The 27,096-nt window shown below is 53.3% G+C and overlaps 1 protein-coding gene across 6 annotated transcripts; it reads left to right on the plus strand.

Annotated features, from left to right (window-relative positions):
- The first annotated feature begins 6,182 nt into the window (after positions 1 to 6,182).
- Positions 6,183 to 25,562, plus strand: MSI1 (musashi RNA binding protein 1). 6 transcript variants are annotated; one of them, XM_065889396.1, is made up of 14 exons: positions 6,183 to 6,241; positions 6,411 to 6,451; positions 7,014 to 7,095; positions 7,194 to 7,278; positions 10,154 to 10,195; positions 11,707 to 11,799; positions 15,424 to 15,472; positions 16,622 to 16,704; positions 17,199 to 17,316; positions 19,866 to 19,946; positions 21,159 to 21,215; positions 24,012 to 24,080; positions 24,881 to 25,068; positions 25,521 to 25,562. In XM_065889396.1, exons 1-14 carry the CDS (start codon positions 6,183 to 6,185, stop codon positions 25,560 to 25,562), a joined length of 1,089 nt encoding a protein of 362 aa, XP_065745468.1. The 6 variants fall into 6 exon arrangements, with proteins under 6 accessions (XP_065745468.1, XP_065745471.1, XP_065745470.1 ...); XM_065889399.1 differs by having other exon boundaries at positions 24,914 to 25,068; XM_065889398.1 differs by having other exon boundaries at positions 7,017 to 7,095.
- The last annotated feature ends 1,534 nt before the right edge of the window (positions 25,563 to 27,096 follow it).

The raw sequence follows: 27,096 nt of genomic DNA on the forward strand, positions 1-27,096 counted from the left end.
GGGAGAGGCCACAACAGTGAGAGGCCCACGTAACGCATTAAAAAAAAAAAAAAAAAAAAAAAAAAAAAAAAAAAAAAAAAAAAAAAATAGGTAGATAATATGATGTAGGGGTTCATGGTGGAAATTCTGGCATCAGACTTGAGTTCAAATCTCAGCTCCCCCACTTTCCACCAATCTGATCTTTATTAGCAAGTTTACCTCTCAATGCTTCCGTTTCGGGATCTGTAAAATAGGGGCCTGCCTTATAGAGCTGTTGTAAGGACTGAATGAGTTTCATGAAGCAAAGTGCTTAATACAGTGCCTGGAACGTAGTAATTGCTCAATAAGTCTTAGCTATTACTTTTCCCATTTACTATGTGACTTTGGACAAATTACTAAACTTCTCTAAGACTTATTTTCTTGGTCAGTAAGATAAAAATACAAGAGTTCCTACCGCGAAGAATTGCTGGGAGAATGAGATGGGAAGATCCCTGAAAAGTGCTTAGTACAATGTCTGGTATATGGAAAGTACTTAATAATTTCTGGATGATAATAATAATAACAATAATGATAAAAACAAGGTGCCATGGGGCAAAAGAAAGTCAATTTCATTCTGATGTATAGACACTGGGCTAAGAGAAAGGTTTATAATAGGTAAGAGATTTTTTTTTGGTAGCAATTTTATTGAGATATAATTCACATACAGTACAAACTACCCATTTAAAGTTTATAATTCAATCGTTTTTAGTATATTCACAGAATTGTGCAACTATCACCATAATCAATTTTAGAATACTATCATCACTCCAAATAGAGACCTGTACCCATGAGCAGACATTTCCCTTTCCCTAGATCTCCCCGCTCCTCCGACCTCCCAAATGCTAGACAACTACCAGTTTACTTCCCGTTTCTGTGGATTTGCCTATTGTAGACATCTCATATAAATGAAATCATACATTATGTGGCCTTTTGTTTCTGGCTTCTTTCACTTAGCATCAAGTCTTCAAGATTCATCCATGTTGTAGCAAGTCTCAGTATTGCATTCCTTTGTATGGCCAAATAATATTCCATTGTATAGAGTTGATAGATATTTGACTTGTTTCCACTTTTTGGCTATTATGAATAATGCTGCTATGAACTATCATGTATAAGTTTTTGTGTGGATTATGTTTCCATTTCTCTCTGGAGTATATACCTAGGAGTGGAATTGCTGGGTTATATGGTAACTCTATGTTTAACCTTTAGAGGATCTGCTTTTCCAGACTGTTTTCCATAGTGCTATACCATTTTTACATTCCCACCTGCAGTGTACGAAGGATCCGATTTCTCCAGATCCTTACTAACACTTGGTATTATCTATCTTTCTGATGAGAGCTCTCTCAGTGGGTATGAAGTGATATCTCATTTTGGCTTTGATTTGCACTTCCTTGATGGCTAGTGACGTTGAGCATCTTTTCAGGTGCTTATTGGCCACTTACATATCTTCTTTGGAGAAATGTCTATTCAGATCCTTTGCTCATTTTTAAAATTTTTATTTATTTTTATTTATTTATTTTTGGCTGCATTGGGTCTTCGTTTCTGCGCACAGGCTTTCTCTAGTTGCGGCAAGTGGGAGCTACTCTTCGTTGCGGTGCGCGGGCTTCTCATTGCGGTGGCTTCTCTGTTTTGGAGCATGGGCTCTAGGTGCGTGGGATTCAGTAGTTGTGGCACACGGGCTCCGTAGTTGTGGCTTGCAGTCTCAGTAGTTGTGGCACACAGGCTTAGTTGCTCCGCGGCATGTGCTGTCTTCCCGGACCAGGGCTCGAACCCATGTCGCCTGCATTGGCAGGCAGATTCTTAACCACTGCACCACCGGGTATATTTTGACTCAAATAAATTGAGTCATTTATCTTTTTATTATTGCGTTGTATGACTTCTTTATATATTCTAGATACAAGCCCCTTATCAAATATATGACTTGCAAACTTTTTCTTCTATTCTTTGGGTTGTTTTTTTCACTTTCTTGATGGTGTCCTTTGAAGCACAGATGTTTTACTTTTAATGGTGTCCAACTGATCTATCTTTCTTTTTCTAGTTTTAGGTCTTTGCACCATTTTGAGTTGGCTTTTGTATACGGTGTGAGGTAGAGGTACCACTTAATTCTTTTGCACGTGGTTATCCAGTTGAAGAGACTGTTCTTCTCCCATTGAACTGTGTTCGTACCCTTATCGAAAAATCAGTTGATTGTAAATGTGAGGGTTTATTTCTGGACTCTCAATTCTATTCTATTGATCTATATGTACATCCTTATGCCAGTTCCACACTGTCCTGAAGGGAACTGAATCTGAACACCAAGTTAACTGGACCTGGGAATGCACAGTCACGGTGTCTCCTTACCTCTCCACAGTGCTTCAGAATTTCTAAGGTGTTTTCATACGCATGATCTCACTTAAGTCTTGCAGCAGCTCTGAGAGTAAGTGGAAGTCCAGAAGGCTGAGTGGCAAATCCCTAGACTCACCCATCCAGAAACAGTGGTGGTCCCAGGACCAACCTATGGATCCTTTGACTCTTGGTCAAGTGCTCTCATTACCCCCAGCCAATTGCCTGCTGGTCGAGTTCAGGAATTTGAGAAAAGTAAAAAGTATAGAGAGAAATTAGGGCAAAAATGGGGGGAAGGGTATAAAACAGACTGATTATAAATGTTTGGCTCCTAATCAGCTTACGGTAAATTTTCCGTTCTCCTGCATGGACAAGAAATGGGATGTTCTGGGTAATCCAGTGTTTTGCTTGGGCATTGCATTTTCAAAGAATGAGAACACAGTGAAATACTCTCAACACCAAAACCACACAGGCTGTAATTTAATCTTTAATTTTGTTATTGTTGTCATTCTAGAAGACTCTTTAGTATATTTTAAAGCAGTGTTTCTTCAAGAGTGGTCCAAGGAAAACCTCAGCTATCAGCATCATCGGATAGAGGTGCTTGTTTAAAAATGCATTTCTCAGAGCCCCCGTCTACCTTGAGTCTACTGAAAATCACTGGGTGATTTTTTTTTTCTGCATGTTAAAGTTTGGGAACCACTGTTTTAGAGCAGGGGAAATCAATTTATGAATATCAACTATCGTTGCACTTAAGAGATGCAGAAATTCTGCTTAAATGAGAGTTCTGGATAACAGATTAATGGACCTCATTTCCTTCAATTCTTTGCTGAAACATCACCCTCCCTGTGAGAATTTTCCTGATTTAAAATTGCTTATCACCCTCTCCCCCATGCCTCCCATCCTCCCTAGCCCCCTTCCTTCTCCCCAGCGCGTACCAACATGTAACTGACAAATCACTAATTTATTTATCTGTTTATTTATTATCTGACTCCTGTCTCTAGTAAGCAAGTTTCGCCAAGGTAGGTGGTAGGAATATAGCACCTAAGACAGTGTCTGGTACGTAGAAGGTGTTCAATAAATATTTGTGGAATGAATGAATGTGCCAAGTTGCTTCTTGGTGCTTGGGTGGAATGTCATTTGCCCACCGTATTTTTCGAAAGGATTTTTTAAAGTATAAGGCAATTTATGCTTTAATTCTCTCAGTGATTTTCAGGGTGTGTCATACAAGAGAGAAAGAGCTGGAACCGAATCCTCTAATCTCCTAATTCTGGGGTTTGGGCCAGTTGCTCTAAAGATCGTTTTTTCTTAATACCGCTGAGATCTTCAATTTACTGTGAGGATCATCCATTTACAGCTGCATTGTCCTGGGAGGGCTACCTCTAGAAGTACTCCTCACCCCTGCTGTGAACAAAGTGGAAGGAAGCAATGAGACTGCGATGAGAACCTGCAGTGAGAACCTGCAGTGGGAGGGGACTTCTGTAAATTCACCCCACACGTGACAGGTAGTGACAACAAGTAGAAACTTCCTCCTCTGAGGTCCTGCATGAGGATGCTAATAAATGGTTCCTATCTCACCGGGCTTGGCTGGCTCTGCACAAATGACCCTTACCCGTTTCCTACCCTCCCAAGAGCACCAGCACCAAAATCGATGCTCACGGGCACTTTGGGGCTCCCTCCTCCCCGCACCTCCCCACTGGCCCCATTTTACACACAGGAAACCTGAAATTTAGACCCAGGAATGGTCAGTTCCCTAACACCGGAGGTGCTTTCTGCTGACCCTTATCCATGTCTCTCCCAAGACACACCTGATGTTCCAGTTTGCATTAAGATGGTGAGAAATACCCTGTGTGGGGTGCCCCGCACCCCCAGTTCAGGGGATTCTGAGAAATTGTGGGACCAGTCAGATGATAAAAACAGGAAAAAGCAAGTTTGTTTTTAGTGTTATGCACACAGGGTGGCAGGATATACCTGCTGAGTGTTCCCAGAAGGTCCCTGAGGAAACCATTAACCTGAGTCTCTCCTGTTCTTCTACTAGAGGTGGCTGGGGTGGGGTGGGGGCAGGGAAAATATACTGAGAGGAGGGGGATGGGCATCCTTCCAGAGGTCAGGGTTACATTGCCCAGAGCTCCTGCACACATTAATAAAAGGTGGCTAACTTGAGGATGGAGGTCAAGGTGAGCAAGGGGCTCGTCATCAGGGATTGTCACTGGGTTACACAGAGTGGATTGAAGAGTGGGGGGGAAGGAGTAGGAGGTGAGTTGGGAGGGAGGGGGTTGTGTGGCACTGAGACCTGCAGCAGTGTTGGGGATTTGGGAAGGAGTGGCTGCCTTAGCCTCTGACTTTGACCCTTTCTTGGCTGGTTTCAGCCAAGGAATTGAGGAGAGGATATGGATTTGGAGAGGTGGCGGATAGGGAGAGTGGCCTGGGTCCGGAGGTGATCCAGGATGGACTTCCTCGGGGTTCCCAGGCTAGAGGAGGGAGCTTAAGGCGTGGATGAGATGGCCCCCAGGAGGCTGGGGTGAAAGCACTGGAGGATCTCAGAGACCCAGAAGATGGGGGTGTGGGGAGAAGGAAGACGGGAAGGCGTTTGCCTCCACGGGAGTACTCTAAATTGAGACGGACCGAGAGAAGTAACTCCAAACGCAGTGGGTAGGCAGCCTAGGTTCTTCCAATCCGATGGAGTGGGGCTTAGAACTCTGCAAAAAAAAAAAAAAAAAAAGGTGGGGGGGTCATTCAGAGGGGAAGGTGCACAGCGGAGGCATCGAGCTCCTAAACTGGAAACGGGAGACTCTGGAGGCGCTGACCTTTCCCCCAGCCTCGGTGGGGAGTTGGGCGCTGAGCCTCTGGAACCTGCTTTCCCAAATCCAGACAGAAGTCCGTGTAGGGCTGACACGAGGGAGCCGGGGAGTGAGGGAAACTGTGGCGACTCCTCACACTGGAGGGGGTTGCGGGCAGCGGCAAACCAAGAACCCGGGCTCGGGGCAGGGGGTTTCTCTACAGACTATAGAGTCCACGGCTGAGGACGGAAGGGATTTGGGGGACCTGAGAGGGATTCCCAGAAAGGGTTGAGGGGAACGGACACTATTTCTACCGCGGTGCTGAATGAAGGCTCCCCGCTCGGGACGCGAGGCACCGAGACGGTTCCCCGAATTGGATATGGGGGATATGGGACACTGGGAGCGGACTGAGGGCCGCTGAGGGGGGAACTCTAAATTAGGTTCGGCGGAAACTGGGGGCTCGGAGGGTGATTCTCGCTCGGACCGGGGGAATGGAGGGATCCTCACCAGTCGGAACGTGAGGGGATTGGGGTCTATCTCCCTCCCGACCCAGGGAGATTGGGGACCTCTTAGATTCTGGATAGCGGGGACCAGAGAAGAAGGACTGGGGGGCCCCAGATCCGGAACCGAGCTACCTTGAAGGCACCGGGAAGCGCTTCATTCCGAGAGGGCGTTCCCGCGGCCCGGCCCCCGTGCCAGGGTGGATGGGGGGTGCGGCCGCGCCCAGGTCCCGGCCCGCCTCGGGATTCGGGGTCTCTCTCGCCCTCGGGGACCCGGGAGCCCGGCGGGAGCGGGGTCCCGGCGCCGCCGCCTCCGCGGGCGCCCGGGCGGACCGGCGAGCGCTGGGATTTATGCTCGCAGGGCGGCGGGGGGAGGAGCCGGCAGGTCGGCCCCCGGCGGGCCCTCCCCTCGGCCGTCCCCGCCCGCCCGCCCGAGCGGGGTCGGGGGAGGGGGCAGCATGGCCTGTCCGTCCGGCCCCCTTCGCTGCGCTCCTCATCTGCCCCGCGCCGAGCGCTGCCGCCGCCGCCGCCGCCGCCGCTCCGCTGCCCGCGTCGCCCGCGGCTCCCGATGGAGACTGACGCGCCCCAGCCCGGCCTCGCCTCCCCGGACTCGCCGCACGACCCCTGGTACGGCCCGGCCCGGCCCGGCCCGGCCTTACTGGCCCGCGCCCGCCCCGGCCCCGCCAACATGGCCGATCCGGGTCGGGCCGGGCCTCCCCGGGGCCCGGGCCCGCGCCCCCTGCGCCCGGGCGCCCGGCGCTCACGCGGGCCCTTTGTGTCTCTCCTCCTCCCGCAGCAAGATGTTCATCGGGGGACTCAGTTGGCAGACTACGCAGGGTGAGCGAGCCCGGGAGCGCCCGCCGGCCCGGCTGGGCACCCGGGACCCCCCGGCGCCCCGGAACCGGACACCCCAGCCCGGCCCTGCGCCCCGCTGACCCCGGGCGCCTCCGCGCCCTGTTTCGCGCCCCGCCCGGGGACCCCGAGAGCGCAGGGCGATCGGCTAGCGCGCACGGCCCAGCGGGTGGAGGGGAGGAGATGAGGGGTTCAGGGGGCATCGGGGGGTGGGCTGAGCCCCCGGGACCCGCCGGCGGCAGCGCCAACTCCGCTCGCACCTGCGGCTCAAACTTTTGTGAGGCGGCTCCCGGAGCGGCGGGAACCCGGCCGGAGCCGTCCCCCCTCCAGCCCAGCTCGGCCCTCGGCTTCCTGGGGCCCCCAGTGGGCGCCAGGAGGCTCCACGGGAGCCGGGTGAGGACCGGGGGTGGGGGAAGCGGTGGAGAGCGTGCAGCCTGCTTGGCGCGGGGGCGGCCGGGCCGAGCCGGGGTCACTGGGGGCAAAGGACGCGGGAAGGGGGGAAGGGCGCGGGGCGCGGGCTGGTCCGAAGGCGGGTGTGTGGTTACAGAAGGGCTGCGCGAATACTTCGGCCAGTTCGGGGAGGTGAAGGAGTGTCTGGTGATGCGGGACCCCCTGACCAAAAGATCCAGGTGAGCCCCTCACCCCCTCCTCCTGCTCCCGGCTCGCCCCCCTCCGCCGCCACTCACTGCCTTGTAACCATCTGCCTCTCCCTCACTACCGCGCGCAGGGGTTTCGGCTTCGTCACTTTCATGGACCAGGCGGGGGTGGATAAAGTACTGGCGCAATCGCGGCACGAGCTCGACTCCAAAACAGTGAGTGGCCCTAGGGGCTTCGGGGGTCCTTTGAGAGAGGGAGGTCGCTGGAGGAGAGGGTCAGGCCTCTCCCCAGGGGACAGCTGGATGGGGTCCTGAAGGAAGGAGGGAGTTTTCTGAGTAGAAGGGCTGCCACACTCTGAAACTTTGTCACTAGAGTTGAGGGGAGACGGAGCAGGAAAATCCGAGGCCAGCCAGGAGATGTTACACCCCCCAACCCCTCCAGTACCGGTGAGGGAAGACGCAGCTACCATCCCCTTCTTGTACATACTAAACTTGATGCCTCAGAGAGGAGTTTGGGGTGGGGCTAGGTCCCACCCCTAGCCCAAATTGGGTGAGTCAGGGCTGCAGTGACCCACCCGTGGCTTCTCTGAACTCTAACTAGTATTTGGCTCCCCCCACCCCATTCCAGACCAATGGCAAAGCATCACTGAATCCCCCTCCCTTCTTCCTTCCCTCCCTCCTCCCCTGACTTTTGGTCAATGAGCTCCTTGCTTTGTGTGGAAGACGTGAACCTGCTTTGCTCATGAAGGGATTTATGAGAAGGGAGCTAGCTTGCCTGGAGACAACCCTTTCCAGCTAGATCTGAGGAGAAGCTGCTTGTTGGGCATTCAAACTCCAGGAACATTTTGCTGCTGTCTCACTGCTCCCCCAGTGTCTTGGGCCCTGCAGGGGGCGCTGGCACAGGCCCCAGCTCAAGGGGAGAGGGAAGAGGAGAAAGCAGAGGAGGGGTTCCTCTGTGATGGGGTGACTGTCTGCCAGGGGCCGGGACAGTGCGATCTCTCACCACACTCCCCCACTCTCCTCCAGCCCTGGGCCTCCCTGCTTGGGTCAGTCATTGGCTCCTGTTTACCTGCAACAATAGCTGGTTGTGCCCAAGAATTTGTTAAATTACCTCCTGTCCCCGGCTCCTGTTATCTCTGCCCAGTGGCTCCCACTCCTGCTCGCAGTAATGAGCAAATGAGGCCAGGCCTCAACTTTGCCGGCTCTGAAAGGATCTTCTTGGCGCAGACTGAGTGACCCAAGCTGGGAATGGAGAGACAGTGGCCTATTGTTTTTGGTGATTATCTGCCATCAAGCTGCCTGTTCTCCTACCATCCCCTGTCCTCAGAATGCACTGATGGCTTCTGCAGCGCTCAGGAAGCAGAGATTTTGGGGCTGGGGCTGGAGCTGAGGGTGGGGGCATGGAAGATGGATAAGGGGAAGAGAGAGGGGAGGAAGGAGGATGAGATGGGCATCCTTCTGAGATTCGGGACTTGAAAAGGGCAAGGGCTTTGTGTTTGGCATTCTTCAGCCTGGGAAGGGAGGTTTATTGTGGGGAGTTTATTTTGGGTTCTGACTTTCACCTTTTATTTACTTGTTGGGTTTTATGTTGCCAGCTGTGAGTCAGAGTGGAGGTAAGGTGTGTCAGGGATTGGGTGTGTGTGGCTCTGCAGGACATAGCTTCGGTACCATCTCCCCATCAGTGTCTGCACATGGGGACTGTCTGAGGTGTGCTCTGGCAGCCTCCAGGAGAAAAAGAAGGACGAACATGTCCATCGAGGTACGAAATCATACCTTCGGACAGGAGAATGGGCAGCTGTGATTATCCCTGGAGCCCCTTGGCAGTTGGGGAGAGAGGAGGCATTGCCCAGTGTGGATTTTGGAGGTTCCTTCTCTGTGGGTAGATTCCAGAGGGGGAACCAGGGAGGCTGGCCCTGGTTTGTGCCATTCAGGCAGGGAGGGACCAGAACCTGTTGCCTAGAACTAGGCTGAGTTTTGAACGGAAGGAGCTCTGGGGAAAGATAGATCTTCCCTGCGATTGGCTGGTGAACTTCTGAGTGGTTTCCACCCATGTGAGTGGCAAGAAACTCTGAAATGACCTGGCCTCATAGGTCGTGCATTGATCACAGTGTCTCGTGCTCTGGCTTTTGCTGTTTGTCAGTACGAATATAGTACCCGGGAGTACCCAGGTGCATCTTGCTTTTCCCCTTTGGTTGTTCACAGCCAAGGGCAAAGGTGGCCTGCTGGTAATAGCACCTTTGTTTGTGCAATGAAGGGCAGTTCACAAAGGAATGCTTTCACCTGCATTATCTCATTTGATTCCTTGCAGCTCCCTCTGGGAAAAGTGGGTGCTATTGTCCCCACTTTGCAGATGGGGGAACTGAGGCTCAGAGGGATCAGGCAAGTTACCAAGATCACAGGCTTGGCCAGGGGCCCAAAGTTTCTGAGTTCAAATCCCGTGTTCTTGCGTGTCACCAAACCTGCGCTCTGCTTCACCCCAAGCCGAGCTGTATTATCAGGGAACTGTTTGTTTGTGGCCTCAAGAAGGGCTGTTAGATGTCGTTGGTACTGGGAAAACAGAACTGAGTCTACCCTTGGTGGTTTATGAACTCTTATCTTGAAGCCTTTTTCAGGCAAAGAGTGTTTCCATTCACAAGGCTTCCGAAGTCTGGATCGCATACCTCACCGGGACAGGTATCTGTCAGGCAGGAAGGCCCTCGATATACCTGGTGCTGGAAGGAATAACACTTTGTTTACTTTTTTCTGGTTCTTGCTGAGGGCTAGACAACAAGTGCTTTGTAAGCATTACCTCAAATAATCAGCAGACAGCCCTTTGAGGTGGATGTTAGTATTGGCCCATTTTGCTGGTGAGCTCAAGCCTGAGGCTCAGAGAGGTTAAGTAATTTGTGCAAGCTCTCACAGCTGGGAAGCAGTGTAAGTGGGATTTGAACCCAACAGCCTGGCTCTAGGGCCTAAATGCTTAACTGTTACATCTTCCTGCCAGAGGCTGTGGTGGTTTCTGTCACCTCTGTGTCCTGGGATGAGAGAGGTCCTCAGATCTTCAGGCTGAGTGTGATAACCAACGCCCCTCTACCTCTCTCTTCCCTTTCAGATTGATCCCAAGGTGGCCTTTCCTCGGCGAGCACAGCCTAAGGTAGGTATGTGTGTATCTGGGAGCAGCTCTGTACAACCGGCAGTGATTTTCCCAGCATTCCCTTCTATGGAAGAGGCTTCTGGTTGGAGTGTTAATGCCATGGACTGGGATGGGAGGAGGGAGGACTCTTCTCGTCCTTGTTCTGTGAATTGCGGCCACCATGCATTTTTCCGTCTGTGCTCTGGGGTGGACTAGAGAGAGGGGGCTGCATATATTGAGAGAAGAAGGAACCCCTCAGGTTATTCATTGCCCTGTATTTGAAGCCAGTACACTTTGGACCCTGAGTCTAATTCTGACTCTGGAGATCACAGCCTCTGTGCCTAGCACCTCTGGGGGTCAAACACAGCCCAGACTTACCCTCTGAAGCTGAGCTAAAGTCAGGCCAGGGAGCTACCTCTGACCCCCCAGTTACCACCCCCCACCTCTGGGGTGAGGTGTGTTGGGCTTGAAGAGTGGGAAGGGACCATGGTGTCTGACACCTGTTATCTTTCAAGTTGGATGACTGTGGCTGCCCTCCCAAGTATTATTTTTCCCTGGTGCTGTGGCGAGTTTTTCTGGGTGTATAGAAAACAGATTTCTGAGCAGTTGAGCTATACAGAACTCAAAACTTTTGGTGCAGGACAGGAGCCTATTCCAGAGCCCAGGGCAACTAGCCACATCTTAATTTTTAAGCAGTCGAAAACAGGAAACAGGCGGAAGGCTGACTATAGTACAGAGATCAAGACCCCTGAGTCTGCTGATTTATCATGTGTCCTGGGACTAGGTCCCTCCTCAGAAGATCTCAATTCCTCCTTTGCAAGGGGTCAGTGGGAAGTGGGATGCTTTAAGATTTTGAGTCATGGTGCCCAGCTCCTGCCACTGCGAAGGGAGAGAGGCAGGTTTTAGGAGACAGGAAAAGGGCATCACTGAAAGAGTCCAGCAGAGGGCCTGAAAGCAATTATGAAGCAGGTATTTGAAGGAAGCCGCACCAGGGAGCACATGGTCGGAATTGGGTTAATTCCATTAAGCAGTTTGGTGACAGAAGGTGCTTTAGTGTTAGGATGGGGCTGGGAATTGCCATGGATTAGCCATGCGCTCCTGGGGTAATTAGGACCATGTGTTCTTCGTAAAACAGGGCTGGGGCCACGGGGCAGCCAGAGGTTGGGTTGGGAGGAGGTTGATGAGGAAAATGTCGGTGTTGAGTTCAGGGGGACCCTGGGATGGGCCTTGGCCTCTCCCAGGAGGGGCTGGTGGGGTCTTTGAGGTAGGCTGTAGGTCTGGGTCACTAAGCCATTCCCCTTCCTGACACAGACCCCAGGAAGCGAGCCAGCCAGGGTGTGGGGTACACAGCTGCCCGTTACAGGCCTAGAGGCAGGGGTCCAAGGGGGAGCTTGGGGGGAGGGGGAGCTTCCGAGTAGCCGGGGCCACAGAGAGCTTGTCAGCTGGCGCCCTGGCAGGAGGGCTGGAGCCCCTGCTGGTGGCGGTAGGCCACAGGACTCAGATGCCCACTTTCTCATTCCCTCCCCTAACAGATGGTGACTCGAACGAAGAAGATCTTTGTTGGGGGGCTGTCAGTAAACACCACGGTGGAAGACGTGAAGCAGTATTTTGAGCAGTTTGGGAAGGTGGGTCAAAACTGGGGGTGCTGGCTGGGGGGTATGACAGGCCTGTAGAATTTTGGTCAGTAGCAAGTGGAGTCCAGCCAGGTCATTCCAATTCCTGCAAGAGTTGAAAAGGGGGCTGGGTCCTTTTGTGGGTGAGGCTGGGCCAACCCACCGTTCAGGCTCCTGGCCTATCTGTGGGCTTCGGACTCTGGACACGTCCCCAGGGAGAGAAGCCACACAGTAGCTGTCCCTGTTGTTGCCCTTCTCCTGCTTATCTTCACTCTCCTGAGGGAGGCTGTGCTCCCGAAGCCAGTTCAATCCAGTCACCCCTTGGCCTCCTGGGAGTTTGCACCTGTCCAGTCCACGGGCGGTTGTACCTTCCCCCACTCCTTCCTGGTGAGGATGATAAGGAAGCAATAAATATGACTCCCAGTTGTACTCAGGACCCTCCTTGCACAGGTCGGAGCTGAGGGGGAGGGTGCCGATCTCTTAGCTACTGGGGAGGGGCTGAAGAGACCACCCCAAATTCCTGATCAGTCCCGGAGGACTGCTTCTTAGCTCTGAGGTGCATGGAGCTTACATTTCTGGGCCATTTAGTCCATGCAGAAGCAGATGTGGTGACATGAGACAATAGGGTGTCCCCAGAAAGGGGAGCAATGTGAACATCAAGGTCGCATGGAGAGATGGCTAGGAGGGGACCAAGTTTTAAGTCTGGGGCTGAAGTAGGGCTGCTGTGCTTAGTGCTGGGGTCCCTGGTCTTTTCTGACCTGAGACAGGCTGCAGGCTGGATCTCACTTTCCCGTCAAGGCTCTTTCAGTTCCCTGTTAGGCAAAGGGCACAGGAGAACGTGGCTTGGGAATGGGATGTGAGCTGGGGACTGGGTGGGTTTCCAGCCCCCCAACACACACTCCGTCTCTAGGGTAGAAGGGGAGAGGGTGGGAGGTCCCCTGGCCAGCGGATGCCGGCGATGCAAGGGCCAGAGGCCTAGGCTCAGGCGCCTCAGCGGGGACCCGGGCACAGGACCCAGGGCAGGTCGGCCGCCTGGGCCCCAGAGGGAAGGGCGCTCCTGGGAAGCAGCAGGCCCCGCTCGGCTCCGGTGGGGTGTCTTTGTGTCTGAGCGCCGAGCATTAGAGCTCGCACTAATCTGATCCAGCAGCTGTGATTGGAGGCCGCCTGCCCCCGGGGCCGGCGTTGCCATGGCAACCGGGCCCCAGGAGAAGCCGTCAGCGGCCGCGTCTTTTGTTCGGGCCTAAATCGGCGTTGGCATGTGAAACCGGCCCGGGGAGGCCAGGGGGAGCTGGAGAATAGGCTGCCAGGGAGAGAGGGGGACAGCCGGGAATGCCAAGGGCCCCGCGGCGGGGGGCCTCCCGCCCGGATCGAGGGGCCGCCGCCGAGGGGGGAACAATGGTCAGCCGCCATGGCTGCCACTCAGGCTTAGCGGCCGCCGAACTTGGCGGCTCCCACTGGTCAGCAGGCCTCGGCCGCCTCCCCTCCCCCCGCCCGAGCCCCCCTGCCCCTGGGTTCCCATGGAGACCAAAGCCTATTAAGGACACTGGGCTGGGAGCCTCTCTCCCCTCAGCTGGCCCCAGGAGGGGGACACTGGTGGGGGTCCCCTGAACCCCCAGCCACTTTCCTTGCTCTGTGCCCTGGCCTCAACCCCGGTGCCCCACTCTGGGTCTGTCCAGCCAAGGCCCATGTTGAAGGGTCTGGGGGGCCAGCGCAGGTAGAGTGGGAAGGTTGGGTGGAGGAAGGGCTGTGGATTTGGGCTGAATCAGTTTTGGGTCCCGCAGGAACTCAAAGCTGCAGGATGGGGAAGGAGGGTGTGGCTGGTTCATCTACTCATTCGTTCAAAAAATAATCACAGTAGCACAAGTCCAGGTGCTCAGTAGGGTGGTCATGGTCATAACTGACACAGGCACTGTCTTCATGGAACCTTCAAAGCCAGTGGTGTCCAGCTGTTCTGTCTCTAGCTTTGCCACCCTCCCCCATGTGACTGTGGGTAAGCCCCTCTATAATAAAAGTAATAATAATAATAATAATGGCTGTTATTCATTAAGCACTTACTGTATCCCAGGTACTGTGAGTTAAGAGTGTTACACGCACTATCTCATTTAACTCCTCCCTATAAGACACTGTGTATACCCATTTTACAGATGAAGAACTTGAATCATAGAGACATAAAGCTGCTTGCCAAGCTTACTTTCCAATTCCAGCCTGTCCTACTCAAAGCTTGTGCTTCTATCACAAGCCTCCTTTCCGGGTTTCTCTTTTCCCTGTGCTAAACATGCCTTGTCCATCCAGTTTGGACGGTCTAGCTAACTTGGGATGTGGGCTCAGAATGGGTCCATAGCATGGGAGTTAGGGTGGCACTGTGCTGCAGGGCCCTGGGGCAGGAGGCTTCTTGGGAAGGGAGATGTAATATCCCTCTGAGATTCTCCAGGGACCCAGCTGCCTCCTGGGTCAGTGGAGGTGGGGTGTGTGCGTGTGTGTGTGTGTGTGTGTGTGTGTGTGTGTGTGTCCTGGTTCTCCCAGGGGAGAGTCAGGGGCCCAGTGCCGCTTGGTGCCTAAGAAGAACTGGAGGACCACCCAGTTCAGGGGCTGCCCTTTCCACTTTAACAAGGCAGATGACGGCCTGGAAAGAGAGCAAAGGAGAGTGAGGAAGAGGCTGTGCCCCAAGGCCTCAGGAAGTTTTCCTTTATCCCTTGGGTGTCTGACCATTTGGGGGAGGGTCAGCAGCTGGAGTGGGATGTGGAGGGGGGAGAGGCAGTATCAGAGGCAGCCCTTGATTTCCACCGAGGGTGAATCAGACCTTAGCTTAACCCCATGAGACAGCTGACACTGGCTGAAGAATTAAGAGGGCAAGGAGGGAAGCAGCAGATGTAGGCAAAGGGAAGCTCGGACTGCAGAAGGGAAGCAAAGGACTTTGGCTGTCCATGTATCTGAGAGGATGCCTAGAGGGAGTAGCAAGAAGAAAAGACTGGAGTCCAAGGGACCGGGGATTAATGTAGATCCTCCTCCTTCCTCCACCCCTTTCCCCTCCCCCAATCAGTGGGAGGCGAGAAGCCCAGGCACTGAACTCTACTTGCTTTAATTACAGCCTCTAGCAAAAGGAAACCTCAATTAGAGGAAGAGATCTGTACCATGAGAGGGGAGTTGGGTCTGGCTGGAGTAGCTGTCCTCCCGGCCTTTTGCAAAAAGGAAAGAGGCTTTCACTTCCCCACCTCATATCTTACTCCTATATTTTCCCCTCTAGCACCCATTCTATGCCTCCTCCTCCCAGGTTTGATATGGGATTTGCTGGGTGACCTTGTGTAGGTGACTTCACATCTCTGAGCCCATTTCCTTATCTACAAAATGAGGATCTTACCCTGCAAGGAATATGGAGGAGAGGATGGTGGGGCAAAGTGCCAAGCATATGTTTGGTGCTTAATATGTTCAGGCTGGCCCGTTGAGATTTTGAGGGTTGAATGGTGGTGCTGTGGCACCCAGTTGGGGTTGCAGATGGAAAGCTGTCCCCTACCCAGGGAGCAGGTTTAAGATAAAGCCTGGACTGGGCAAGAGGGGAACGGGTGTCGGAGCCCTTGCTCCTGGGTTGTGGTGGAGGCCCCCGTGTCTGGTGGGTCGTCCACGGTAGCTCTGTTTCAGGTGGACGATGCCATGCTGATGTTTGACAAAACCACCAACCGGCACCGAGGTGAGTTTGGCCCCCTCCCCCTTCCCAGGCCAGGCTGGGGGCCTGTGGTCAGCCAGGGGGCTACAGGTCACAGCTGCCCTTTCATCTCGCCTCCTGACATCCTATCCCCGAGGATCTGCATCCTCTCCGGGGCCTGGCCTTACAGAAGGCTTTTGTCCCGCCGTTTCCTGTGCTAGAAACTTGCCGAATTGCAGACACCCGAGAGGAGCAGAGGAGCAGACCTCTCCTCCCCTTGCAGCTGAGCCCTCCACCCCCGCCCCAGCCGGTGTCTGCCTGGACTTACCTTGTCCCTGGTAACCAGAGCTTAGACCGGGCCACCCCCGGGTCAGGCTGACTCCACAGCCCCGGGCAGTCTGCTCCTGCCACTGCCCCCTCGCCCCACCCATCGGCTGAGCCCAGCCCCCAGGACCCTTGCCCCTGAACCTGTGAGCATCTGGGCCACCGGGTGTACACTGCCTGGTTGTTTTTCTCCCAAGGGCCTTGCCTTCTGAGAAATCCCATTCCAGCCCCTGGGGCACACCCAGGAGGAGGCGGGGTTGTTTCTCCAGTGCCTTCAGAGCTTTTGGGCCTTTTAGCCTGTTTGGGGAGTGGGGTATGTGCTGGTGGGTGTGTGTGTGTTTTTGTCTGTGCATGTGAGGGTGTCTGTGTCTGAATAGTTTTGTAGATCTAGTGTGTCAGAGTAACTGTACGTGTACACAGGGGCCTTTATGCACTTGTGAGCACTGGTGAGTGTCTCTGTGATATATGGGTACCTAGGTGTACCATATATCTGTGTATCTGTGTACAAAAATATATTTGTACACGTTCATGTGCATTTTTAAAAGTATTTGTGTGTGCTCTTTTGCCCTCCTTGGAAAGCATCTGAGGAAGAGAAAAGGCGTGTTGAATGTTGTTTGCATCATAGCTCTGCCTCTTTCTAACTTGCTACGTGGTCTTGGGCAAGTCACTTCGCTGAGCCTTGGTTTTCACATCTGTGATTTGGCAGCTGAAACCCTGTCTCATCGGGTAGTTGAGAGGTTGCTAGGCTGGGAACAAAGCTTCTTGTTAACGCTTAGACATTTGCCTGTGAGGGGGGAGTGGTGTTATTGGTATGACTTGGGGCTGGGTTTTGACCATGAGCCCTGTTCTGAGCCTGCCTTTGCCCTCTAGGGTTCGGCTTTGTCACGTTTGAGAGCGAGGACATCGTGGAGAAAGTGTGTGAAATCCACTTCCACGAAATCAACAACAAAATGGTGAGCCGGGATTGGATGGGGTGGAGGTGCAGAGGGAGACTAGGGAGGGCTCCAGGCTGAGCCAGCCAGGGCTGCTTGGAGGTTCTGCAGGCAGGCAGAGGGGCCTCACAGTCAGTGGGGCAGAGCCAATTCTCCCACCCACTGAAAATCTGGACAGGAAGACAGTGTCCCACAGCTGTGAGAAAGCATGGCTTGTGGGCTCAGAGGGACCGGGTTGAAATCCTTACTCCGCCGCTTACTAGTCTAGTCATTGGGCAGATGACTTCCCCTCTCTGAGCCTCAGTTTCCTCATCTGTAAAGTGAGAGTGGCAGCAGTACCTCCATCATAGGGTTGGTGTAAGTATTCGATGAACTACCGCATGCAAAGCTGATCTCTAGCACTCTGTGATCCCTCCAGAAATGGTAACCATGAAATTAACAATAAAGAGGCCTGCCAGGGAATAGGAGGGTGACCTGCGTCTATAGGAGGGACTGACCACCAGGTCTCATTGCAGGTGGAATGTAAGAAAGCTCAGCCAAAAGAGGTGATGTCACCGACTGGCTCGGCCCGAGGGAGGTCTCGAGTCATGCCCTATGGAATGGACGCCTTCATGCTGGGCATCGGCATGCTGGGTATGTGCTAGGCCTGCATCTGCGGCTTCTTCCTGCCCAAAACTGCTCCCGGGGCTACCAGGGGCTGCATGGGTGTTGCATCTCCTCGGTGGTCTGCCCTGCTGTCTGTCTGAGTGGTTGGGTAGGAGTGTGGACCGAGGATCTCAGGTCTGCCGGTCCTAATGAAGGTAGGCCGATTTGGTTGTAGGGTGCTGCCCTCTGGTGGTGACCAAAAGAATGGTCCAGCTGCTCCTCATTAATTGGTCCTTCTGTCCGTCCGTCCATTCTATTTTTTGTTCACCCATCTGTCCAGTAAACAGTTATTGAGCAACTATAAATGCCAGGCCCTATGCCAGGAAGTACAACGGTGACTTTCCTTGGAGCTTTATGGTCTGGCAGGGGAAAAAAATAAGTAAGAACATAAATAAATAGGTTTAGGATGAGAATTATAGGATGTCAAGGGAGCATGGTCATAGCAAAGCTGACCAAGACTTGGAGAAGCTAAGAAGGAAGTCACATTTAAGCTGAGTCTGTGGGTTGTGTAGGAGCTAGTTATGGGAGGGCAGGGAGCAGGGGAGGGAAAAAGTGGTCAGGCAGATGGAAGAGCATTTACAGACCCAAAGGCCTCTGGGAAGGTAGAAAGAAGGCTGCTTCTTCTTGTTCATTCAACTAATATTTATTGAGCAGCTTCTGAGAGAGAGGACCTGCCTTCATGGGGTTTCCCATCAAGTGGGAGACAGAAGTGAATGGGCAGTGTTACCACAGTGATTGGAGGCTGTGGGAGGCCCAAGGAGACACTTAAATCCACCTGGGGGTCAGGGAGGCTCCCCGGAGGAGGTCAAGGTTACCGTGAGCCTTGGAAGTTGAGCACGAATCAGCAGTGCTTGGGACCCACGACTGAGGGTGAAAGTCTGAGCTGGGCCCCCAGGAAGGTCACAGTCTCCCTGGAGAGACAAGATGTATATACACAGAAAGAGAACAATACAACGGGGTCTTTATGCTGGGGATGGGGGAGGGGTGCTCTGGGGACTCATAGGAGGGGCTATAGCATGGGCTAGAGGGTCAGGAGTGGGATCACAGATAGAGGGGTGAGGAATGTACCCGCCAAGTGGAGCATTGTCTTCTCCTGAAGTTTTTTGTTTTAACTTTTTATTTGGAAGTAATTTCAAATTTTCAGAAGAGTTGGAAAAATAAAGTAGTACAAAGACCATCCATATACCCTCTACCAGATTCACCTATCGTTTATATCATACCCATTTTGCTTTTATCATTCTCTCTGTATGTGTATGTGTACACACACACACACAGTACACTTGTGATTTTTTTCCCTGAATCATTTGAGGGTAAATTACATACATTTTGGCCCTTTACCCTTAGATAATTCACTGTGTGTTTCTCAAGGTTAGGGATGTTCTTTCATGAAACCACATTATAATTACCAATTTATACTGAGACAATATTTTAATCTAATCTATTATCTATTTTCTGATTTTACCAGTTGATCCAGTAATGTTCTTTATAACTATTTTTGTCCTCCAGAGCAAGTTCCAGGCTAGAATAAAGTATTGAATTTAGTTGTTCTGTCTCTTTAGCCTCCTGTGGAATATTGAGAAAATTTTCTTTTCAAAGCAATTCATTAGCTGGTTTCACCCCATTTAAAAAGTGGGGGGAAAAAAGAAAACCTCTAACCAGTAGTGAGAATTGTGGTTAAGAGACTTGGAGCCAGTCACATCTGAATTTGAATCCCAATTACACCATTATTACTCACTAGGTGATCTTTCTTTCAAAGCTGCAAATATCTATTATAATATATGTATACTAAGTAGCAGGCACCGTGTTGGTGTTTTGGAGAGACAGAAATAAAAGATGGGAAAGACAGAAAATCAGCACTTAAAGAAATCCTGGGATAAGTTCAGATATTGGTCATCAGTGCTATGAAAGGGAAAAACCAGGGTGACATGATAAATATTGAAAGGGAAAAACCAGGGAGGGTGACATGATGAATACTGTAACTGATGAAAGGGAGGTCTCTTGTGTGATGACCTCTCTGAGGAGGTGACATTTGAGCTGCGTCTTGCACAATGAGAAGGACATAGTTATGTGAAAACCCGGGGAAGAGTGTTCCAGGCAGAGGAATCATCATGGGCAAAGGCCCTGGGATGGGAAAGAGCTTGGTGACTTTGAGAAACAGCAGGGAGGCCAGTGTGGCTGGAGCAAAGTGAGAAAGGGGCAGGGTGTAGATGAGGACAGGATGGAGGCAGGAGCCTGAGCATGAAGGGCCTTGATAAGAGTTTGGATTATTCTCAGCTAATAAGTGTCACCTCTCTGAGCCTTAGTTTCTCTATCTGTAAAATGGGGCTCCTAATAGTACCTCTTGGGATTCTTATGAGGTTTAAGGAGAGAGTAAAGTGTGCAACAGGCTTTGCACAGGGCTTGGCATGCAGAAGGTATATGGTAAATATGACTGATTATTATTCATGATACCAGGTGGGGAGGGAAATGAGAGGCTCACATCCTTCCCTGCTGAGCTGTAGGTAAGGCATCTGACACTGGTCCCCTTGCCCTATCAGGTTACCCTGGTTTCCAAGCCACGACCTATGCCAGCCGGAGTTATACAGGCCTCGCCCCTGGCTACACCTACCAGTTCCCCGGTAAGTTCTTCCCAGTGTCCCTCTGCTGCCAGCATGTCCTTGGTTCCCGGGCAATCTGACTCCTCATGGGCGGTGTCTGGGGGTGCATGGCATGGGGGAGGTCTGCCTGCTGGAGGCTTGGAAGGAAGGGCATGTCTGAGGAAGGAGCGCCTCGCCCCACCCATCCCCCCCCTCCCCAGAAGCTGGGGGGACTCCCCGTGTGGTCCTGCATGGCACCCCTCCCTCCCAGGCTGATCTCTGCCCGCCTCTTGCCTTTCTCTCCTCCCTACCCGCCTCCGGGGTTGCCACTTCCACCAAAAGGGCATTGGGCTTGTGGTGGGGCAACCTCCCTGAGGGCCAACATTGGTTGTGTCCTTACGGACTCACCGATAATGACCATGTGCTATGCTGAGCCCCTTTCAAGGCAGACAAGACCTTTGGAGACCCTGAATGCTGAAAAACAATTTAAAAGCAAGATGATCACCACCCTCATTTGTAATTCAAAATAAAAACAACACTAGGCCTTCTCATAAGTGGTGAGAAGCCCAACGAAGTTCTGAGCTTTCCCATGATGACTATTCAATGTTTTTTTTAATATCAAATTTCATATTTTTGCAAGGCTTTTGTTTGCTTGTTTTCTGGTCTTATTTTTCTAGAGGTCCCTTAAGCACTTGCACCTTGGGCAGTCCAGCTTGGAATCCTCTATACACATGTTGTTGTCTAGTCCTGACAGTAATCTCTGGGGGAAGGCATGGTGATCCCCATCTTCTAGGTGAGGAAATAGGCTCAGAAGGGAAAAGTGACTGCAAAGATGACTCAGCTAGAAAGTGGCAGAGCTGCTCTAGGGTCATCGCTTCCCATCAATGCTACCTTCCCAGCTCCTCCCCCCGCAAAGAAAATAGGAGGAAAGATGGATTCTGGGAGATTTTTTAGTGCAATTTCAAGACTTTTAAGAAAAACAGTGGGAACAGAAGCTCCAGCATCACCCAGTGCCCAGGGTATAGGTGGCAACTCTGCCCACTCTTCCCTTCTCTGTCTGTCTCCCTTCTCTGTGACTGTGTCTCCTTCCCCACCCTTGCCTGCTGGGGACCGTGCTCTCCCCATTCCCAGCTCTCGGGTCCTGTGCATGGCCTGTCCCCCCACCCAGTGTCCCTGTGGGTGCATTTGTCCTCCCTGGGCCACGCCCAAGAGGCCTCCCTGCATCTTCCTAAGCTGTTTTACGTTTCATTTTAGAATTCCGTGTAGAGCGGACCCCTCTCCCGAGCGCCCCAGTCCTCCCCGAGCTTACAGGTCAGTCGCTCGGATTTCGTACACCTCACAGGCCACATGGGGAGAAAGAGAATGACCCAGGAAGCTTCCCAGGGAAAGCTAGTGGGACCCTTTTCTCCTGCCCTCCAGTCTATGAGGATGCAGCAGACTCGGGCACTGGCCAGTCTGTGTAGCTGCATGGCCCTTAAGGGTGGGGCATAGGGCCAAGCCCAGCAGATGGAGGCGAAGTCACTCATTCATCCATTTGACAAATATTTATCTAACGCCTCCCGTATGCCAAGCACCTTGTAGGCGCTGGGAGCCAGTGGTGAACCAGCCAAGGTCTCAAACTCAGAGCAAAGTGGGCCGGGTGGGGACGTCAGGACATGGCAGTGGTCATGGCTCCACTCAGTGCCAGTCAACCCTGCCAGGAGGGGATGCAGACCCACAACTTACAGATCTGATTTTCCAAGAGAGGCCCAAAACCCAGCTTTCACTTTCAAATGAATTTTTCAGTTATTTTCAAATGTTGGCAACCAATTTCAAATTTTTAAACCACTGCAGGCCAAATGCAACATATTTGAGGGCCGAATCCAGCCCGTTTGCAACTTCTGGGCAAGTAGGTGATGTGCTTGGCCATCCTGAACCATTTCTCAAGCTGGAGTTTTTACTTGGGCCAGTCAGCTCAGCTCTGGAGCTGGGGCCGGGCCTGAGGCCCAGGCCAAGGGCAAGGGGCGGGGCGGGGTGGGTGCAGATGAGGTGGGCTGCAAGGGGTTTCTCTGTTCAACCCGCTTCTCCCCCCACCCCATCCCCAGACTCCCCCCCAACCTAGCCGTGTGTCGAGGACGTGAGCGTGGATGCTGCTTTAGATGAGACCTTCCTTCCAAGGGATGCTCAGGGGGGCCCCAAAATGGGGGACGGGAAAGAGGAACCTGGGGTGAAGGAAAGGGAGGGAGTCCTGGTGGTGGGGCTAATAGAGGCTCTTCCCTGAGCAGAGTGAGTGGGGGAGTGAAAAGGGGTCTTTCCTACTCATTTCAGAACTCTTGTGTTGAGGACCTACTGTGTGAGACACTGCCAAGCCCTGGAGGCAAAGCAGGGACCAGACACCCAAGCTCTGATCTGCAGAACTTGTGCTCTAGAGAGAGAGAGAGAAATGCTTATTATACAAATGAGTAACGCTTTACTGCTGTGATAAGAACATGCTGGATTTGCTTTGTGGAAATGCCTAACTGGGCCCCAGACTAGACCTCAGAGCCCAGCCCTGCCGTTAAAGAACCGAGGGAAGAAATATCCCCTCTGAAGACATTTTGGCCAGTGAGGATGTGGGTTCGAGGCTAAGCAGTTCTTGGAGGTCTGGGGTCCAGACTATTCCATCGCCTTCAAGAGACGAGGGTGTTTCCTTCGTGCATTTAATCAATATTTTTTGTGCCAAATGCTGTTCCAGGCAGTGGGGTTTCAGCAGGGAATGAGACAGACGAGACCCATGCCCTCCTGGAGCTGATAGTCTAGTGGAGGGAGACAGGAAAAAACAAGTAAATAAACAAGTATCAGATACTTTCTTAAGGTGAGAAGTTCCACAAGGAAAATAAAACAGGGAGATGTGCTAAAGTGTAAGTGTCAGGGGCGAGGGGCTGCCTCAGCAGGGGTGGTCAGGGAAGGCTTCTCAGAGGAGGTGACGTCTGAGTGAGAAAGTGTCAGCTCTATGAAGACCTTAGGCAAGTTGTCTCCCAGCGGTGCAGGAATGCTATCCTAAATTTTAATCCCCTGGCCCAATGGCCTAGCCAAGGACTTTCAGGGTTATTTTTCAGGGTCCCTAGCATCAGGTCCAGTTCAGGGCCAGGGTCACCAAAACAGCCCCCAGGGGCACATCTTGGGACGGGAGAGGGCAAATGCAAACTCCCCAGACCCTGGCTCTGGTTGGGATTGTAGCTTCTCAAGGGCTGCAGTGGCAGAGCCAAGCGGCAGGGGGCGCTCACCCCCAGGCCTGAGGGAGCTCCAGACTCATGCCAACCAATTATTTAAGCAGAGGCCCCTCCTAGTACTGTTCCTTCAGCTGACACTTATTAAACACCAACTGTATGCAAGGCAGGGTGCTAGGCACTGCGGAGGTGGGAGGGGGGTAGACAGCAAACCAGGGAATAGCCAGATCCCTGTGTCTGAAGAGGGGGTCAGAGAAAAGGGGATGAGGAGACTTGGAGGAAGGAGTGGTCATTTCTGCCTCGGTGGTGGTCAGGGGCCCCTGAGGCAGGGAACTGCGTGTACACGATGTATCGAGGACATGCTCACGGGAGAAGGGGAGCGAGGGGAGCCGGCCAGGCAGCAGAAGGAGTGAGATGGGCTTGTGGCCTGGACTGGAGTCTAGCTTCAGCCGGATCCCACCGGGGGGTAGGGGGGGATTAATACACCTCCTGGTTGGTCCCTTGGGGCGACAGCCTGGCTTTTGGTACCCGTGTCAGTCAGTCACTGGCTCCAGTTGACTGGGGTTGGGAAGAGGGACATAATCTCTGTGTACCCCTGGGCTAAGTAGCCCCCGTCCAGACAAGGGCCCTCCCTGGAGAAGGGGGCAGCTGCAGGCGACGCTCAGAGCAGCTCGTGGGGGGTGCACCACCCGCACCCGCTATGAGGTTTGGTTGTTCAAGTGTGTCCGAGAGAGAGGAGAAGCTGAGGATCCCTGGGAGGCAGGCGATCCTTTCGCCTCCCTTTCTCCAAGAGAGTCCTTCTGCCTGACCCCAGGGCTGCACTGACCCCTCCGAGGTGGGGTAAGGCTGGAGAGGCTCTGCCCTCATCCCCTGCTGCCCCTCAGCCGCCACGCTGAAGCGCCCATACCTTTCCTTCCAGCCATTCCTCTCACTGCTTATGGACCCATGGCAGCGGCAGCGGCAGCAGCAGCTGTGGTTCGAGGGACAGGTGAGGCCTTCTGGGGTGCAGGAAGCAAGGGAGGGGGGCAGGGGGCAGAGAATTCTAGAGGGGTGAGGAGGTGGCCACTGCCACCCCTCTTCAGAGGGACCCACTTATTCATTCACTCAACGAATATGAACTGAGCACCTGGCAGGCTGGCCAGGAAGGAGACTGACTTGGTCTCCGCCCTCCAGAGCTTACAGGCTGGTGGGGCATCAGATGTTAAAAAGGCAGTCACACGGAAGGATAATACTGCCCGCTAGGGGATGTCAGCTGTCAGAGGAGCTCACAGGCCTCTCAGGAAGGCTTCCAGGAGGTTGCACCTCTTAACTTCGCATTTGAAGGCAAACAGGAAGAAAAGTATTCCCAACAGAGGGAAGAGCAGGTGCAAAGGCTTGGAGGCCAGTTAGCATGGGTGGAGTGCAGGAGTGGGGAGTGGGGAGGAGGTGGGATGAACCGGGTCCTGGGGAGACCCTGAACATTTTAAGCAGCAGAGTGATGTCCATTTTAGAAAATGCACGCAGCTGCAGGGTGGGTACAGGTGTGAAGGGGCTCCAGAGGGGAGGGGAGGTCAGTGAAGAGGCTGCTGAGTGGTCAGACAAGAGATGATGGGGGCCCGAGCTGGGGCTGGTAGGGGGGGTGGATGGACCCTGGAGGATTTCTGGGTGGCGTCGCACATGCCCCTCTGGGTTGTGGGAGTGAGGCAGGGGGGAGGGGCCAAGGTCAGGCTGGGTGGAACGGATTGGAGGGGATGCTGGGGGGTCACAGCGGGCGCCGGGGCTATCACCGTCTTCTTTCTGGGTTGCCAGGCTCTCACCCCTGGACGATGGCTCCCCCTCCAGGTTCAACTCCCAGCCGCACAGGGGGCTTCCTGGGGACCACCAGCCCGGGCCCCATGGCCGAGCTCTATGGGGCAGCCAACCAGGACTCGGGGGTCAGCAGTTACATCAGCGCTGCCAGCCCCGCCCCCAGCACTGGCTTTGGCCACAGTCTTGGGGTGAGTGGCTGGACCTGGAGGACCCTGAAGTTGAAGGAGGGAGAGGCCTTGTCTGTCTGTGGGGGCAGAAGGGAGGCGAGAGATGACGGATGGAGAGAGTGTCACCAACCAAGGAACAGTGAGGGTTATCATTCAGTCATTCAGTGGACATTTAATGATCTCCTTCTGTATGCCAGGCATTAGGTGTGCTCTGGGGATACTGTGCAAATGAGACTCACCATCTCTGCCTGCATGGAGGCTAGATTCTAGCTCAGGGGTGCCCTACTTTTAACCAGGGTACTGGTTAATGCAGATTCCCAGGCCCTACCCTGGAGAATCTTTTAGTGGGGGCGATATGGGCAGGGCTAGAGAAGGTCTGTGGCTCACCTGGGGCTCCTGTGAGAGACGGAAGGAGCCCCTGGGCTTTCTCTGCTGCCCCCAGGAATCTAGGAGTCAAATTCTTTTCTTTCCAGGGCCCCTTGATTGCCACAGCTTTCACCAATGGGTACCACTGAAGCAGGAGGCAGGTGGCAGGAGGTGAGGAGGTGGGCAGGGGCCTTGGGGTGTGGGTGGCACTGGGAAGGCTAGTACTGGGCAGCCTAGTCTGGGACATGGCCCCCGTCCCTGCCTTCACGGAACCCACAGCCCAACGAGGAGACAGACCTTCATCCCAGCAGTGGTCAAAGAACAGGAGAAGCGGCTCCATAAAGAATGTACACAATAAGGCAGAATGTGCTGCCTCTCAGGCGAAGATTTCTTTCTTCAGCACCTTTTTTTTTTTAATTTTTGGCTGCGTTGGGTCTTTGTTGCTGCGCATGGGCTTTCTCTAGCTGCAGCAAGCAGGGGCTGATCTTTGTTGCGGTGGGCGGGCTTCTCATTGCGGTGGCTTCTCTTGTTGCGGAGCACGGGCTCTAGGTGCGCGGGCTTCAGTAGTTGTGGCTCACGGGCTCTAGAGCTCAGGCTCAGTAGTTGTGGCGCACGGGCTTAGTTGCTCCGCGGCATGTGGGATCTTCCCGGACCAGGGCTTGAACCCCTGTCCCCTGCCTTGGCAGGCGGATTCTTAACCACTGCGCCACCAGGGAAGTCCCCGAAGATTTTTTAAGATTGATGATGCCCAGCAATGTTAAGGGGGGAGGACAATCTGCAAATTGGCTCAGGTTTTCCAAAGGGCAGGTTTATCCGGACTAAACATTCATGCCCTTAACACAACGATTCCACTTCTAGGCATTTATTTTTAAAACTGCAAATAACTGAAATGCCCATCAACAGGAGAGCAGTTAAACAGACTGCATGCATACAATGGAGTATTACTCAACTGGTAAAACAGGATACTTTCAACATATATGCGTATACAGAGAGTGAGGGGACGGGAGGACCCTGCACACACAGTCATCATGCTGTGTATGGTGGGGCACTTTGTGACCCAGTGACATTTCCTTTGTTCATTCATTCATTCATTCAAACAACTATTTATTGAGCACTATTCCAGAAAAGGGGAAGGTAGAAGACAGACAAGGCCCCTCTCACTCTACAGACAAAAATCAAGTGAGCAAGTGAGATCATTCCAAATCGTGTGTGAGGGGTCTACCTACTTTAGGGGTTCAGAGGGCATCTCTGAGAAGGTGACGTTTGAACAAATCCAGCCATTCAAAACTCTATGGGAAGGAGGGTTTCAAACGGAACAGAAAATGCGAAGTGTACGAACAAAGCTTGCCTAGGAGGGGATTAGGGAAAGAGGGCTGCAGGAGGATACCTGTGCTCTGGGGGCCGCAGAGAGGCGCGGGGGCAGCACGCCCATAACCTGCCGCTGTGTTCCAGCGCCCCGGCCTGCAGCTGACTGAGGACCACGAGTGAGCCAGCAAGGGGGCGGGGACACCTCAGCCGCAGCCGCCTTCCCCTCCCCCGCAGCGACTCGGACGCGACCGTCTGCCCCGCCCCCCCTCCCCGGCCCCGGCCCCTGCCCTGCTGCCCGCCCCCGCCGGACATCCATCGTCTGGCTCCCCTACTAACCTCCCCCTCTTCTCCAGCCTCCCCTGACCTGCCCTGCCG

The sequence above is a fragment of the Phocoena phocoena genome, chromosome 13 (assembly GCF_963924675.1).
Source record: "Phocoena phocoena chromosome 13, mPhoPho1.1, whole genome shotgun sequence".
In the NCBI taxonomy this organism is placed as follows: domain Eukaryota; kingdom Metazoa; phylum Chordata; class Mammalia; order Artiodactyla; family Phocoenidae; genus Phocoena; species Phocoena phocoena.